This window comes from Mya arenaria, chromosome 5, assembly GCF_026914265.1.
Source record: "Mya arenaria isolate MELC-2E11 chromosome 5, ASM2691426v1".
Lineage (NCBI taxonomy): Eukaryota > Metazoa > Mollusca > Bivalvia > Myida > Myidae > Mya > Mya arenaria.
In genome coordinates this window covers 66,512,040-66,530,765 of record NC_069126.1, presented here as the reverse complement: position 1 = coordinate 66,530,765, position 18,726 = coordinate 66,512,040, and the positions used below count along the sequence as shown (strand labels likewise).

The 18,726-nt window shown below is 35.5% G+C and overlaps 1 protein-coding gene across 2 annotated transcripts; it reads left to right on the top strand.

Moving 5' to 3' along the window:
* Positions 1 to 6,424: 6,424 nt before the first annotated feature.
* Positions 6,425 to 17,619, top strand: LOC128235327 (equilibrative nucleobase transporter 1-like). 2 transcript variants are annotated; one of them, XM_052950140.1, is made up of 10 exons: positions 6,425 to 7,241; positions 7,737 to 7,783; positions 8,625 to 8,701; positions 9,212 to 9,304; positions 11,778 to 12,018; positions 12,849 to 13,013; positions 13,248 to 13,349; positions 14,101 to 14,287; positions 15,890 to 16,010; positions 17,154 to 17,619. In XM_052950140.1, the coding sequence occupies exons 1-10, from the start codon at positions 6,670 to 6,672 to the stop codon at positions 17,274 to 17,276; spliced, it is 1,728 nt and encodes a 575-aa protein (XP_052806100.1). In that variant the 5' UTR covers positions 6,425 to 6,669; the 3' UTR covers positions 17,277 to 17,619. The 2 variants fall into 2 exon arrangements, with proteins under 2 accessions (XP_052806100.1, XP_052806101.1); XM_052950141.1 differs by having other exon boundaries at positions 7,196 to 7,241; positions 8,589 to 8,701.
* Positions 17,620 to 18,726: the final 1,107 nt, after the last annotated feature.

Here is an 18,726-nt window from a genome sequence, read left to right as displayed (position 1 = left end):
GAGGAAATTCTTTATTTGCCGATTTTTGAACCAGCTGATGACGCGTCCCTTTAATGACAATACTTTACCAACTTGCATATCAAAACGTTGATCATAGAGCTAATGATTTTTGTTATCAGATACCCGACTTGAAGAATAAAGATTCTCGTTTCGTGTATCTTGTACCTCCTATCTGAATGCATACCTGGCTCTGATAGTAAACATGTCTGTCAACCGGGTCATGTGACCTTATATGACCATCATCAGGACTTGACATGATAAGACAGTAGGGACACAAAACTTTCCATAATCTTTCGCTAAACGACGTGTGAAACAAATATATCTGTAATGTTTCAGATACTGCCCGCATAATTTATTAAGGTAGGAGCGATCTGACATGTTGAAGATTGGTTGAAGTGTATACATTTTTTTAATAATAATAATAATAATAATAATAATAATAATAATAATAATAATAATAATAATAATATATTATTATTATCTATAAATCCTCAACTTACAAGAACGATATGAGCGCTTAGCTTCTCTTACTCGAAGTTCACCATAACCATAACTTTCTTTCCTATATACAATAAAACAACAGTACAAATAACTTGTCAGAATTTTAGTTTGTTTTATTTACATTGAAATTTTGGATTCAATGGCGAGGCTCCATGTTATTTACACAAGCACGACTTCACAAGCATAAACAGCGAACGAAGCAATCTGGTCACCTGCCAACTTGGCGTATTACTGGCGACCGCCCCAAAGGGCAAAGCAGCAGTTTTTAATAGCCCCCACTGGGCTTTACGAGTTTGATTATGAAATAAACTTAATTATATGAACGTGAATACCGTCAAGGTGTACTATGACCGGAACTCACAAGTTAGCATTTTAACTTTAAGTCTACTGTCTGTATTTATATAATTCAAATAGCTTAATAAAACATCATAATTTAAGTGCTGCCGAACGCTAATCACAACTCATAAAGCATTCAATACTTAACAAACACAAAATGTCACGATTTTAATAGGAGCCACGCCGCTGGTAACTTCACGAGTTGTCCATCCGATGAGGGTTTGGGTCCTACGAGCGAAGAATGTGTACCTGTGTTTGCGTAGTGGTCAGCGACTTTGCAAGTTCGTCGTGGTGGCTTTAAACGACCATGGATGTTTTAGCTCTGCTGAAAACAGATATGCAAAACGTGCGCAGACAAATGCAACACATGCCGCTATTCATGAACATAAATATAAACCAATCAAGAGCTAAGAAGCAAAAGGCACGGCAATTGGGTGGGAGGGAGGGAATTTTTCTTAAATAGCAATCTTAGCTCTTAAAAAACTAACCATTCGGTTCGACTGCCTGAACGAAAGTGAAACGGTGTGATTGCGCGCTCGATTTAGCGCATGCGCTGAATTTCTTTTAAGTTTTAACCAATGAAATGATTTAACAAATGGCGGGCGCGGGATTCTTTTGATTACGTAATACTGTAAGGCGCCCTCAAGCGGATCCGTTGACTGATTAAATGTGTATTGCTAACGTAAACATCAAGATGATGAAACGGTTTGATTAATCTCGATAACAACAGCTTATAGTTAATAACTGGTAATAATAAAAATAATAATACTAGCAATAATTATTAATATTATTATAATATTAATTGTGAAAATAATATTACGTGCGTCAATCATAATCCGCAGAGGCGGACCTAGGATTTGATTCCCGAGGGGTAGTAACTAAGAGGCGTAACCTTTTGACTTTTGCCACTCCCTCAGAACCGAAATTTATTTGGTTTACAGTGTTGGCAGTTTTTTTATATTTATTTTTGGGTTAGGCGGGAAGGGGGTACTTCCTCTCAAGAAAAAATTTTAGTCCAAAAGGTGCATTTTGGGCGTATTGTATTACTTTTTTACCTATATTGAAATAAAAAGTAAGCCCCCCCCCCCCCCCTCTCTCTCTCTTGATACCCTACTGAAGTGGTTGTTCGCCAAACTGAACGTCGATATGACAGATAATCAAGTGCTATCACATAACAGGATTATATGATTCCATATTCTTCATGCCTTACCCTTTTTATAATCGCATTTCCTCGTATGTTGATAACAGATTTGTTCAATATTCACAGAAAAAAGAGCAAAATTGTATTTGAGTTCAATTTATTATTTTTGAGTTTTACTCAAATTCATGTCGTGTAGTAGAAATATTTGTTTTAAATAAATAAATAAATAAATAAATAAATAAATAAATGAGTGAGTGAGTGAGTGAGTGAGTGAGTGAGTGAGTGAGTGAGTGAGCGAGCGAGCGAGCGAGCGAGCGAGCGATCGAACGAACGAACGAACGAACGAACGAACAAACAAACAAAATAAATATATGTATAAATAAATAAAAAGTAATTAAATAAATAAATAAAATAAAAATAATAAAATAAAAAATATATAAATAAAATAAAACATGATTAAATAGATAAAGAAAAAAAAAGAAGAAAAAAAGATAAATAAATAAACAAATAATCAATCAATCAATTTATAAATAAATAAATAACTTCAGCTTTATTTGTTTTATAAAATAAATGGGCGCATATGCTATTTCACCTTTAAAAGTTAACATTGATGCCGTTAATTGCGTCGTTATCTTTAATAAAGTTCTGAACAATCGGCACATTGATGACAACATGCATTTGAAAGTCTTAAAAGTGGTATTTTTTACAACGTGTAATTTCTTCATATAACCATCCTCGGCACCCAAGCGTATCATAACCTATAGGTTATGATAAGCTGGGGTGCCGAGGATGTCATATAACATACTTCAGCGGAAACTACAGGGACAAACCAAGTAGCCGAGATTTAACGAATACCCCGGTAAAGGCCTAATATATAATAGACACCTAACAACAGACACACTGTGCCACATAGCAACATAAACACACAACTACACTTGCATCAACATATCTTCATTAACAAATGTTGGGGTTGCCGCGCGGCCTGGGGTAAACTAGTTTATGAGCACTTTACCATTCACAAAGCAGCTAAATAACTAATTAATGACATTTTGCTAATGTTAATGGCATACGAATGAAAAATAAAGAAAAAACTAGTACATATTTATATTAATTTAATCATCAAAAAAGTATTTATCAAATATATTATTTTTTCCTAGAGAAACCAACTAAGAAGAATGAGGCAAAAGTACAACTATCGGTTTATCACAACCAAAGAAGTACACATTAATGTTCCTTTCGCACATATTTGTACTTTCTTGGCCTCGCTGCGCTCGCTCCATTTTATGTAGATCGCCAAAATGAACTCTTACATATACGTAACAGCTCGTTAGTTGGTGAATAAAATAACTAGGTATTTTATTTCCTTACACTATCGTTCACAGGTGTATCTCACATTCATGTTAAACTGCGATATTACTTCACCTATTACTGAGGCAGGCTGTGGAATGTTCCGCAGGAAAAGTTTCTTATTTAATTGTTCAATCCTATGATTAACATACCCATCTTTTATATATAAAAGTTACCAACAAGTATAGGTAAGAGTTTATATAAAAGTAATTTCTTCGTGAATAAACAACTTAAGGAAGCGGAACTAGCGAAGCGACCTTGTTTTACTTATTAACGAAGTAATTATGTAATAAATCTGACCGACTTAGTGTTAGCCCCTCCCAAATTGCACCAGTTTTAACATTACGCCGTGCGCCTGTCAAAATGCTGTCAGTCACTGCATGACCCCCCCCCCCCCACAAGAAATTGTGACATAATTGGCTGAAAATGTATGGCAAACACCATCCTCGCGGCACCCCCAGCGTATAGGTTATGATACGCTGGGGTGCCGAGGATGGGCAACCACTTACGAGAATTAAGGCCTATTTGGCATTTAACAACAGATTCTTTGACGGATGTCTTTAACGTTAAAGCCTCAGTGCAACATAGATTAAATACTTAGAAAAAAAAGTGACAATATATCTATGAAAGAGTCTCATATAATGTCTGATAAATACCAGTCTAGAGGTCCACACGATGCATTATCTAAAATAAATGTATGGGATATACCAGCGAAAATCAAAACTGGTCCACTGACTTACTTTATGCTAATGAGGCAGATAAGTGGGCGAGGCATAGAATCAATGTTGGTAAGTGAAAAATCGTAGCTAGCTCATGTTTTTGTGTAAGCCGCAATAAAGTATGGTAAATTATAAGGAGTGTTGAAACTAAAATACTAAAAGCTAGACCCCTTCAGCAAATGTTGATATTTGCTCAAATATCGTCTTTGAAGACCACTATTTCCATGCTATTTATTGCGCGATTGGCTGATAAACATTATCACGTGATGTTATGAACGTATATTGAAGATGTTAGAATATCGCAATCATGTATCGAAGTCTTCGTGGTCTTTGGGATCCAAAACATTCTTCACAAACTTTAACGGTTTTTTTTCTGCCATTTCGATATCATAGAGTAAAATAATGATACAATAGGTGTTATAACTATATTACCGGGAAAACTGTTTAAACCTAAAACTTCTTAAAAATGCAGATCATTAGTACTTAAAGCTACATTATTTAAGGTATTCAGAAAGTCACGTGATATGCAAATTTCGTAATGACGTTGTGCGCGCTAATTTAAGAGTATACTTGGATTATACTTTAGGTTTTGTTTCATTTTGTAATTGCATTTTTATCATCATTGGGGTTTAAAAATGTCCAGAAGGTGAAGAAAAGCCATTTGGATATACATACAAAAAATGAGTTCATATCACTAAAATATATGGGACTTTAAAGACTACGATATATAGTTCCGGATTTTGAAGATTTTAAAAGAAATTGAATCAAATACTTGCTTTGTATTTAAAAATCACGTTACGTTCAGGGATCTGGTTACTAGGTTTATGGGTCAAGGTCATAAGTTGTCAATCTAAATATATATTTCAGATTCCGGAACTTAACTGACTGACCTGATTAAAGTACACTGACTGCTTTTATTTCTTTTAAATATTTGGCAATTGTTAAATGCTTGGCGATAAGCCAGAACGTTTTCAGATAAATATCCATTACAGTTAAGCAAGTTATTTATTTGTGGCCGATAAATGAAAGCACACCTTCTTGGCGGTAAATGAGACCTTAATGAAAGTCATAATTTAAAAGGGGTGGTATTCAATATATAACTTAAGTCAATCTTATGGTCATATATCAATGACTCCATTCACTCTATTGGTCAGTTATTAATAACAGGTAATCCGAGTAGCTACATCGTTCTTAGATCCGGTTAGGAACAATATTGAATAGCAGCCCTGACTTCGAAAGCCCAAACGTCACAGTCGCACACGACCATTTGAACAAATTGTTAATCTGACTGTCTTGTTGAGCGTGGCAATTATAAAAACAATGTTTAAAATTGGCAAAGTACCATGTGTTTATCTTATCCGTCTTAACAATTTACCACGCTAAACTTTACTTACAAATTTGTTATTTTTAAGCGCAGACTTTAAGTCAGATGTATGTGTATTCAGATTGTCAACATTATAGATTTAACATAACCTGATTAAATCAGACGGATATCTATATTTGGAAAGTGTAGGTTGCTACATATACGAGTTGCTTTGTTATATTTAGATGCTTAAATTTGGCTCAAAACAACATGATAGTTATTGATCGTGACTGACATCATGCATTTTTTTCAATGCAATAAGCTCGTTATTATTCGTAGACAATATGTTTTTAACTGGAATACATCTGGAAACAAAATCAATTAATTTCTTCTCTTTGTATTATATATATTACATGCATCGCAACTACAAATATAATGATTTATGTAGATGCTGTGTATGTTGGACCGTATAGTCTTTGTTTACTTTAATAAAATGAGTTGAGTTGATTCAAGAACCACATGGCGAATATAGTATGGTGGTTTAAACAATTATTGAATTTGATACTAAAAGCTGCGCAGTAGGGATATTGTGCAGTGTTGCAGGAAAATAAAGCAAAAAATACGGAATTTAGGCCAATGCACATGCAGTATTGTAAACAATATTCCTATTTTTCGTTACGAAAATAAGTTCTATTCAGCTGAATAATAACTGCTAAGTCAATGTCAATTCGTTATAATCTATTACATACTTAATACAGCTTAATATATTTATGACAAGTTTCGTTTAAAATCAAAATTAAAATATACTTATATACGAGCAGTAAGTCGCTCCTAACCCTTCTACAAGGATCGGATACAGTCTAAACTGACGTTCGCTCCTAAGCCTACTGTAAGGATATGATACAGAGCGAACAACGATAGGTGACCAGGATAGTAAAAAGTAAATATTAACTTTTTATATGACTTAATTCTGTGAGTTGCATCTACAGTGGGTAGATAAATGATGGAAAATTACGCAGTGCTATATTGTACATGGATCCACATGGCTGATGCATGCTAACTATCGTACTGTTCTGGGGCGATGATACTCTACGTGTATTCATTGACACAACCACTATACCTGTCCGCTCGTATACTCTTGTGCATTCTCTGCGAACATTAAACATTAGTTTAATGGATATAAAGTGAATTGAATGACTACCGATACGTAATCAATACTGTATGAGGTCAAATGAAGCTAGTCGACTTATATGTATGTAGTACAGCATTTATTCAAGTAACGACACCAAGTGAAGATTTACATTTACAATTTACATTACACTATGGAGCTTTATCGAAAATTTCCAAAGTTTTGTGCCGGGTGGTGTTTTGTGGAAATACTCATATTTGCTGGACAACTATTTGGATGGACATCAATACAATTCGTTTTAAAGAAAGAAGGTTTTTATAGTGAGTTATGTCAGTTTGAAAATACTGCATATGAGAGATGTGTTTCTGAAATAATCAATCCAGACGATGTCTCCAGTGCACAGATTGAAATATTTGGAACTAAGGGCTGTGATCCAAACTACTTAATTTCTCGAAGGAACAAAACTGATTTAAATAAAGATAGTGCAGGTGGCTTTATTTTCATTGGCCAGTCAGCGACGAATCAGACCAAGGGGAAGTATGCCTTTGAGCAATTGAAAAATGAAGCTGAGCCTCTCACCCAATCAGGCGAAGGTAGCGACGATGTGTTAATAAGGAGTGAAGGAGACCGACCGACTTGCTATGCTCAAGATGCAAGACTCAATTTATGGTTTTCTGTGGCCATAAGTTTTTCTTACGTTGCATGTTCGGTGATGGGTCCAATCCTAAACAAAGTCGGCATGCGGCTGTTTCGAGTGATGTTAATGTAAGTTGTCATTACATAGATAATATATAAACGTTCATTAATAACTTTATACATGTATATAACCGATAAAGAATATAGCAAGTCGTTATTTGTTATTGTGCATAACATTTACTGTAAGTGTAATGCACCAGTCAATTGAAGCAACGCACCCCCCCCCCCCCACCTTCAGGTCCAGGGAATAGCGGTGACTTTGATTTTCGGTCCAGCCAAGCCCGGGTAAAATTTGATGGTTTATTCCCCGCAAAATGGTTAAATCCCCGCCTTATGCCCAAGCACCCCAGGGACTCTAGGTAAGGCCCATTTCCCGCTATATTTGGCTTGAAGTCAAAACCACCGCATTCGTCCGGCACTGCGGAGCCACAGGGGAAGTAAAAACACGGCCCATTTCCCCGGCTATCCCCGGTATACCACCGGACCTGGGTTGCCGTGGTTACAATTGACTGGTCCATTATATACAGACATTGTCATTTGTTTTCATGCTGTGATTTTTTACAGATGCACATACATGGTTGGTATCCTGTGTCTCGGATTCGCTCCAAAAGGTATTGACATTGAATTGGTAACTATCTTTAAAGGGACTTTTTCATTGTTGGGAAATATGTTCACTTTACTGATCTTTTTATTGTCACAAATAAAGTGCGCCAAATCATTAGGATAGTTGAAATAAATATATTGACGACCGGAATCCTTCAAAAAATGTTGATATATGCTCAAATATTGTCTTTGGACTCCACGATTTTGAAATAAATAAGTAACGCGATTCAGCAAAGTGCTGTAGCGTGATTTGTTGATTATCACGTGGTCATACCTATGTATTTAATAAAGGTTGAGATATCTGTCTGTTTATGTGTGAGCTTTTGAAGGCGAGTGCACAAGCGGATTCGGAGGGGGGCACATCCCGGCGGGTACCCCTTAAATATCAAAGTGTACTTTTTAGTTCAAAATAGGAGCAAACAGTTATAAAATACACACAAAATGCACAATTTCGTACCCCCCCCCCCCCTCCAGCACTTTAAGACAACTAAATCACGGTTGTTAGTGAGGGGTGGAAGTCAAAAACTTTCGCCTCTAAGTTACGCCCGCTCTAACGTAATTCCTGGACCCGCCTACATACGTTTTCTAATTTTATCTTGACTATACCATCTTGCGTTCACTCCACAAACATTTTTTTCAAAACTTGAATTGTAGTTTTCTTGTCTGCAATTTCAGTATCAAAGAGTAAAATTATTATACTGTAAGTGTTTACAGATGCATTACCGGGAAAACTCATCGTTGGGGCAAAAACACGGCAAAAAGATGCCTACGTAGCAGATTAAAAATACATAATTTTTTGCTTTGATATTCAAGGACACATGTTAATCCGGTGACATTTTCAACCCCCAGAAATCCCCTGGTTGATTGCACCGGGGCTTTGCTGCATGGGCGTCGCAGGAATGGGGCTCTATGCTACTAACATACACGTGGGTACCACTATAGCTAAACATGACATGTTATTTCATTTTGTTTTATTTTTGTTGTATATGTGCCATATAAAATGTATATTTCGATTTAGAATTTTAAAAATTAAAAAAAAAATCAAATGAATCCTTTTACATTATAAATACCACAAACACATACACTATCATATCATTAATCCAGTTTTCTCTTAAAAATGCATGAAGACATTATCGTTTATCGCCGGATATCCCATATTGGTTCTCAACTTATCACCAAATGGGTGCTTTAATTATATTTTATAAACATTTCACTAAGCAACCGTTTTGTTCTTTTAATTTCTGAAATGGTTGTTCACAGCATGCAATGAAAATAAGACAGTATTGTCTTATTTTTATTTATTGATGACCTTCCTTTTAACATTTCCTTTTTTGGCCCACCTACCCTAGATGACTGTGTGTTTGTGGGGACCAAACAGATGCTGCATTGCCCTGTTATCTTACATCATATTTTGTGTTATTGTGTTTACTATCCAGATATCGTATTTGTTTCCTGCCGTCCAGTCGACCATAACTTCAGTGTTTGTCGGCTTCTATGATGTGTCCACCGTATTCACCTATTTATTAAAGGTAACGTTTTTGAAACACGGTGTTTATCTTTCTAATTAAGAATATATCCATCGTTACGTTCAACAACGCCCGTAACCAGCATTATATTGTGTCAAATGAGAAGCTGTATTTCGCTAAATCAGCAGTTGGTCGTTATTATTAAGAACGTTAGTTTTAATCAGATGAAACGGTTAATATAAACAGTTGCTGGCCCTGTTAGTGGGTAGTTTTCACAATTTAGGGGTCAACATACTATTTTGTCCAATCAGGCAGTATTTCTCATTTAAAAACAAAACTATTTCAGTAATTTAGCAGCCAGTGGTTATTGGTTTTAATCAGATGAAGCGGTAGTATAAACAGTGGCTGGCCCAATGTGCGGGTAGTTTTCAAACTAGTATTAAGACAACTAAAAAACTTGAAAATTTGTAAGAAAGTACTTACATAAATAGACTGCGTGGTATCAAAGCATTTATTTTTTAAGTACATTCTATCAATCTTTAATCATACCATAATGGTTGAAATCCTTTTTGAACTAATGCTTTATCAGTATATTTTTTTCTCAAAATATTCGACTTTTAGAATCCGTATTGATTGACCTTTTACGTGCCGTAGAGGTATTGATTTAATCTGTAATATATTGGCTGTTCACATTTAGTTTGAAGTCTTATTATTTTATGACTTGAACGCCTAACTTCTAAAACAGTACTGTTTTGAAATACTATTTATAAATCAACACAAACAAGAGCTTTTCATGTTTATGACATGTTTATGTTCGTTATTCAAGGAGCACAAGTCAACATCTGTTTTAGCCTGATATCTTATGGTAAAACAATGAAAATGGTAGTGTAAGAGTATTAATTGATTGAAGTAGTCACCAACTGATTTTAATCTATGCTCAACATATTGTCATGGCGACGGCAATGCCACCATGGCTGCTATGCATATAAGACAAGCCCTTATTTTCATTTTTTTTTTTTTTGAAAAACGACAAGAACAAACAAAGACAACACAATGCGGTTAAGTGAAAACTAATACAAAACCTATTTCAATGACGTCTTTTATTTCAGCTTAATAAATACATGAGATAACAATTTGTCAAAAATTAGACATGTTGAAATGTGAAAACATGGTACCCGCCGCATGTATTGCTCCAGTTTCTTACGCGTACATAGCTAGGGCCGATAAAAGCCCTGGCGGAGAGGGGCGTGTCTTGTCAGTAAACAAAAATGATTTCAGCCATTATATACGTTACCGTTTATCTGAAGATCTTTGCGAAAATTAAACGTTCGTATAGCTGCGCTAGGCTAGAACGTTTATTTTCCATAAAGACCTCCTAATAAACTATACCTAATTTTAGCTCCCGATTTGAAAGTCATCTATATCGGAAATATTTTAAGGATAGCGAAATAAGCTTATAAAACTAACAACCTGACTTATTTTTGACTCAAGCAAAATATTCAGCAAGTCATTTTACCTTTCCTTGGAATTAAATTTATCTTGCTTTATATCAATTTTCATTTCATTTGTTATTTAACCATATTGTGAAAAGTTCGCATTTACTTGACATGATACACACATAGATATATTAAATCATGTACCTCGGGAGCAATTACCTTTTTAAATAATACCAGAGACACTAACAAGCGCAAAACGTCTACCTACAAAAGTCGACCTTTCTTTGTTAACTAATAGCTGTTATTCTTAATCTGTAATTGCCAATTATAGTTATTGCTACACGTAAACATACAAGACAAATAGTCCAGGTCAAACCCAAGGTCAACGTCAGCAAGTATGCTCTATATAATACTTCATTGTTGATATTAAAGTTAGAATGAAAGATTAAGCTTATCAAGTTTATTTTTGTGATTTTACGTAGATGTTATTGATAAAGATTTGTGGATTGAATGTGTTTACCAATAAGAACTTCGGTGAGGTCGAGGAGATATCTGACGTCATTGTCACAACCACGTGATGTGCAGACATTTGAATAAAACTCTGTTCTCATTGGTCTACAAGTAATTGCAACCAATATTTAAAACATAATAGTATAATATATATTTTTTAAGTTTTACAGAACATAGAAGACCTTTTTCGAGATGCTCCCTCACTTCGGGCACTTCATTTTTTTTGCAAAACGTTAAAATACGCACTATTATGTACAGTCGAACCCGTTAGCTCGAACTCCAAGGGACCGGCGAAAATACCTCGAACATCGGAACATTCGAGCCAAGCGGGAATGCTTACCTTCAGTATCAAGAAATCGGTCCTTTTCATTCGGTTCGAGCCAAAGAGTAATTCGAGCCAAGCGAGTTCGAGCCATCGGGATTCGACTGTACTTAAGTTAAAACATGTAAGAACTCTAACTAGTATTTGGATCAATATTAAGCACCACACCAATGATTTATTTTACATTCGAAAAATTGACCCGATATGGCCTTACATTCTACCATCACACTTCATAGCATCCAATGTAAAATTATTTATTGATTCACAGGTTTGTTACGAGAGCGGCATTTCCAGGGGATACTATTGTTTAGGGTTGGCGTTGGTGCACTTGATCTTGGTGGGAATCAGCACGTGCTTTCTTTTGCCCTCCAACAAATTAAAGCCACGAAGCACTGACCACGCTAATGCTAGGAAGGAGAACCCAAGTGCAGCAACGTATGACAAAGTGCCAGGTCCAGATGGGAATTGCATTTCAGAGAAAGAAAAGTTTCTGAAGGTCAAAACTCAAGGTATTGTCTGAAACAATATTGTTCACGAAAGTAATATATTAAGACTGGTTCTTGTGAGCAGACGACAGCGGCTACTAAGCCACGCCCCCTGATATCAAGGGAACGAACTTTATGTCCGTCAAACAAACAGGGAAGCAATGACGTCTCGCGTCGTTTCGCTTTCCGATAAAAGGGCGAGGAAATGCCAATGCATGTATATGACGGACTCTGGTTAGTTTGACGGACAAAATGGCGGATAACAACACGGCTTATCAGCGCTGTATTCTGATTGGCTGATAGGACCTGTCAATCAAATCCTGTCTTAAGGTCAATTCATTGGCTAGGTGTTCAACCCCCTCGAATAAGTATGACTGATATTGATTTTAGTTAATACCATACTTATTATAAGCTTGTGTTACATAATGTTATAAATACATAAGAGTAACAACTGCTGAAGTACATGTCCCACAGAGAGCAGGGACCATTGACTAAATCGAACTATTATATATTATATATATAAGGCCTCACAACCACTAGTAAGCTACATGTGTCTATTACCACTAATCTGATCTCCTCTATGCGGCTCTGGACAAAGGGCTTACTAACAAATGCAATACGTTTATGGATAAGTTGCACGCTGAAATGAATGAATGAATGAATGAATGAATGAATGAAAGGAATTCCCATTTTAAGTGTTTCGTTCACACTGATTAATACGCTTCACCACAGTAATCAACAATGTCAATACTAGTGGCAAACTGGATTGCGTTTAAAAATTCGAAACCATTTCAACATTTTTACATAGCATATCATATATTTAGACTTCAACTTATTTTTATAACCCATTACAGACCACACAGCAGACGGACGGAAGGTCCGTGCGCTCCATTCCCTGTGTTCTATCGAGTACCTGTTGCACGTGTTCTGGATGTGTTGCCATGGTTTACGCTTTGTAACATTTCTGGGTTTCTTCAGCACGTGGATGGGTACAAAATTTGGCGTGAATTCCATTAAAGGTAATATGCGAGATAGGCATATTGGAATGTTGTTATTGCATTTGCTTTCAATGAAAACACAAACTAACGTACATTTACCACATATACCAGTAGATTATACGTACATAATGTATTTACCATATTGCCAATTACCTGATTTGAAATTTAATTCATACAACTAAGACAAAATATATCTTTTAGGTGGCTAATGATGTCCAGTTCTATGAGCGTTCACTTTATTCATATCTCTTCCAGAAAATTACTACCTTGGTGTGTTTTCCTACGTTACCATGGGAACAGCAATAACCGCCGTAACTGCGGGAATGCTTCATGACTGTCAAAGACGGCAATACATGAGTATGCTATACTAGTAACTCACTTGCAACTGTATCGATTGTTGTTTTAGATAGTACGAAACAATGAAAGTATTAAATCCCTTTTTACCATCGTGAAAAGCTGGACATACATACAATGTTTGAGTCCAGGGGCGTACCGTGCCATACGCCAGCACGCCCGGGCGAACGAATCAGTTTTGTTTCTTCATAAAAGACATATGCTTAAATCTCCAAACCAAGAATAAAATCTGAAAGCTATTCTTTTATACAAACTATGTTTTACCTGTAAAGTTCATTGTAATATCACTGAAGGTAGGCATTCAGAATGCTGAAAACGGTTCCATTTCATTATACAATGTAGTATTCTTCAAACACAATCTACGGAAGGTAACGCCCAAAATAACATTTGGAGACCACTCGTAGAAAAGACCTTCACATTCCTACGACTCACTCAAGTATATTGGTGTACTATTCAAAATACTACAGGAACGCCCCTGATTACGATTGTGTGTTTTTGACTGCTGTGCTAGTGTGCTAGGACCCAGTAGTTATCATTGAAAATTTGTGGAATAAATCTGCTAAACATTAGTGAAATTATAAATCATTAAATCAAGTTTGGTAGGAAGCATTTAACATGATATTAAGTGGTTTAAAAGGCATACTCATTCTCGTACACCAGAGCGATGATGCTATGGGGATAGCAGAGTTATTATCAAACCTCCGATGAATGAAAATGGCTATACTGAGAATGTGAAGAAATACTTTCATTTCAGACAGACCCAAATTCCAAAGGAAACGTCTGCCGATCGTCCTTCCCCTTGCAGTTACATCTCTCTTGTCGATAATCATCACGTCCCTGATCTTCGTGCAACAGGAGATATTCATCAACATTGTCTTCGTGGTGTTCACCATCTACAGATCTTTCCTCTTCTCCTTTGAAATCACCTTCCTAAATGACGTGTACGTATAATAAAACAATAGGCCGATTGTTCAGATTTTCGTTTAAGTTAACAACGTAGCTAACATCATCGTTGTTAACTTTCAAAACATTTCTACTCTGAAAGTTTTAAGACTCAATTGTTATCTGCGGTATTTTAAATAATATTTGATATAGCTCTTTCAGCTGTACTTGTTTGAATTAAAAAAATATAACCCATAAAACACATTTCATATTTAAAAGTTAACAACGATTAAGTTAAATACATTGTGAACTTTAACAAAGTTAGGTACCAACCCAGGGTCTATATTCACTACCGTATTGAGCCTGAATTTGAGCCTCCAGGGGGACTTGAAAACAGAAAGTCTTTATTTAATTAAACATTGTCAGACATTTCATAACGGACTTAAACGGAAAATTGGTTCGTTCGACACATCGGATAGCTTGAGGTTTTAGCTCGAACCCGGTGTCCTCGAGCGATCGCAGTTTTACTGTACAATTTTTATTTGAATAGTATTAATGGTAAAATTGGCAATTTATGTTTCAAATACAATGTTAAACAAGTATGTTCACATTATCTGTGAACAATAGCTTCATTTAGTTACAAATATAATGTATGACATTTCTGAGTCTGAGTCTTAAAGCAACTGTGCACCAGATGATCAATTTGCAAGAAAAAAAGAAAATTGTCGAAAACTGTCATAAACTTAGTATTAATGTGTACAATGCATTGAAACTTACTAACTGAAGTACCACATAATTTATTTAGTTTTAGCAGTTATTTCGTATTTTTACATTATTTTTTTTACAGGGTATGCCACCTAGTAAAATTCATTCCTTATGCGTGACTGGCTAGTCGGTGTTATCACGTGATATTACCGAGATTAGAGTAAGCCATCGTAGCTCAGTGGATACGACGCTGGACTGCAATTTTGGCGACACGGGTTCGACCCGGTCTCCGACACAATTATTTTTTACATTTTGGTACTTTTTTTACAATTATGATATCAAAGCGTAACGCATTCTATTAAATAATTGTCCTGAGATTCGTTACAGAAAAAAGCTTTTTTTGGTGCCAATCTGGTGTACAGTCCCTTTAAACACAGGCACAAGACGTTTTTGAATAACGAGACGGCAGTCTAACATTTACCCAAGACGCGGTTGAAAGGTTCTCGAATCAATGCAAAACTATAAACAATTACACTTAATTCTTCTGAACTCAGTAGCTTCATGTCTGAGAATCATAACAACATAAACTGCAAGTGCAAGCCTTCAACTAGCACTTAAAACAGTTGTGGATATCGATAAAACAATAAAAACAAGCCAATTTCCTACAATTTTGAATAATGTGTGTCAGGGTACAAGGATCAATGCCAAACAGACTGTGACTTGATTTAAGTTCAAGATTCTCCCTTCGTTGCTTTCACTGGCCATAAATTTGGTCACGTGATATCGGAGACATTCAATAATACCATTGTTAGTGTGAACTCATTAAAATATGATTCTGCAGTTAAATAGAAAGTGTATTTGCATTTTACTGAACGCCATTGATTGTCCTTGTCACTCTATGCTAAAGTCAAAGCTACCAAAGCGAACAAAACAAAACAACATTATTTTTTCTCCAGGTATCCGTTACAAACATTCCCCGTGTTATTCGGAGTTCTGCATTCCTCGGCCGGGTTGGCTGGTTTACTCCAGTACCCTTTATTTGAGTGGTACAAGTCGCACCAGCTTGCTCCGGATCACGTAAGTATTCTATCGGATTGTTTACGTGCAACTATTAATAAAAGAAAACGCATACACGCGATATTCTGTAATAGATAATAGATAACTGTATCCGACTTCCACGACGATAAGTGTATTGTATATATTAGTGAGCAAATAAATACATTAATTAATAAATAAATAAATACAGATTTATAAATAGATAAATATAAATATTTTCCCGATTAAAATTAGATTATTATCATGGCCTTTCAAAATACAATGTATCGACTAGTAGGATTTCTCGAAATTCTCGTGCACAGTCCGCTTACAACTGTATTAAAGAAGACCCTTTTCAATAGCTCTGTTGGGTGTATAGTCCTATAAGTATAACTAGATCTGCAGGGGTTTAAATTAACAATTAGGTACTGTAGATGCATTTTTGAGACTTAATTTGGAATTCGTACATGTGAAGTATCCACTCATTTAACGGTGTCAATTTGATAATCATGCACGTGTTCACATGCAGTTCTCATAACATGTTAGCCTGAACCCTCCTTTTGGTACGCGGTATAAATTTAGGGGTCGTTTAAATGAGTACATTGCTTGGTACACAGGAGGTTAGACCGCGATTAATGTTATTTGTTTCGCAGGATTTTGGTAAAAAAATAAAGAACGGAATTCTATTTCTTGATTCGTCCTTTCTGTTTGCTTTAATTATCAATTCAATCTCGCAAATTCTTCTAAATCTTTAAAACAAAATATAGGGTACGTGAACTTCGTTTCATCGTTTTGCAAACTAGATGAGTGACTTGGTGTTTGTTACCATGTTTTGAAGCTGTACGCTATCATTTCAGGTGAATTTATCTCAGATGTCCATTTTTGAATGATGCGCTGTGTTTTTAAAGACAAATATTATATTGTATCATGCCTTACAAACATTTTGAAGAAGGGTTTTTTTGTCATCTTATTTTCCATCTATATAAAAAAATGGATCTATTGCATTGCCATCCATCCATCCCTATCACCATAAATTGTCTTGGTTTTTTCATGCCTTTATTTTAGTTTCTCGTTTTATTCATTCCAAAGTTCAACTAACACTATAGAAAATGAATCCGCCTGTCGTCAAAACACATAACAAAAATGTATGTTCCATAATTTTGAATCTGTACGCTATAATTTCAGGTGAATTACTTTATGATCGGACTGGCGGTCGCTTCGTTTATTCATCCTCTGTACATTTGGATCTCATGCAGAAGACATGGCGAAAAGGGCGGCAAAAGTGACGCAATTGAGGTGTTCGTGTAACGTGTCAGTTCTCGTGCATTTCAACTTCCAGTGCATACCAAGCTGCTACAGGTGTGCAGTTATTGTGACGTCGTCGAGAAGTTGTTACGCTCTTACACGGAAGGAACATGAAGGAATCCTTTCTATGAGGTCGATCCACTTTTAAGACGACTATCGAGCTCAACTTACTAGAGAAGATCTAGCGTGTTAGTGTTTAACTGTTCTGTGATATTTCTTAGTACATGTATACCACATCCAGGACGTAATGTCTAAACTCCAAGCCAAGCCAATAGTGAAATGATTATCTTAATTTTAAAGCTGCACTCTCACAGATATACCATTTTTACAACTTTTTCATTTTTTGTCTCGGAAAGAGCAATTTTTTAGCGAAAATATCTTAAAACCAATGATAAAAGATTGCTGATAAAAGATCAGATCGCAGATTTGCATATTTCCGTTCGAAAATTAATGTTTTATGGCTTAAACCGTTACTAACGGCTTAAGAAAAATGCATAAAACATTAAAATATGAACTTAAGTATATAAATCTGCGATCTAATTTTTTTCAGCCGTCTTATGTAATTGGTTTCCATGTATTTTCGCAAAAATTGACTCGTTCCGAGACAAAAAATAAAAAAAAGTTGTCAAAACGTTCAATCTGTGAGTGTGCAGCTTTAAACGGCACAAAATCTTTTTCGATGCTGCTTCCTTCACTATATGGTTAAATAACGTTCAACAGAAAGCATTTTGGCATGAGGAGCAAGAGGACCATTCTCGTTCACCAGGTTCCATGTTCATGAAGCATCTAAAGTCATTTCCGAACTTAAGTCGATCTCTTAAAATGTTCATAGTCAAATAACTAGTAAAAGAAGTGTGTAATACTTTAAGTTTTTTTTTAATAAGTCCAATGCACAAAATGAATTTAAGAAATAAGAATTTTTTATATCATAACATCAAAGAGATAATTAAATAAGGAAAGTGACTTAAGCTAGGAAATGACTAAAAAGGTTTTCTGAATAGCGCCCCAAAGCGGTGATGCTATGCGTACAACATATGTATCAATGTCAAACCTCTGATGGGGGAGAATGTAAGAGGACAGTCGCACTATTTAAGTACAGGAAAGTTATCTACATGTATTTGCACTTAACGTGTGTTTACGGGTACATATTACAATCGTTCCACGTACATGTACATACTGATTAAACTGTTCATGCATAATTTATGTTATTTTTAGTTTGAAAAAAATTAAATAAAAGTGGACGTTGTTCATTATAAATTAAAATATAAAAGTACTTTTCCATCAATGTTATTATCGCTGAACTGAGTACCATATAATTATTGTACTCATTTCTGACCATCAATGAAAGAAAACCACGGGACCTTTTCTCACTTAACCTGATGTGATCCATATTCGAAATGACATAGACAGTGTACGTAGAAAATCATTAATGAGGCGGCCGTGTGTTGAATGT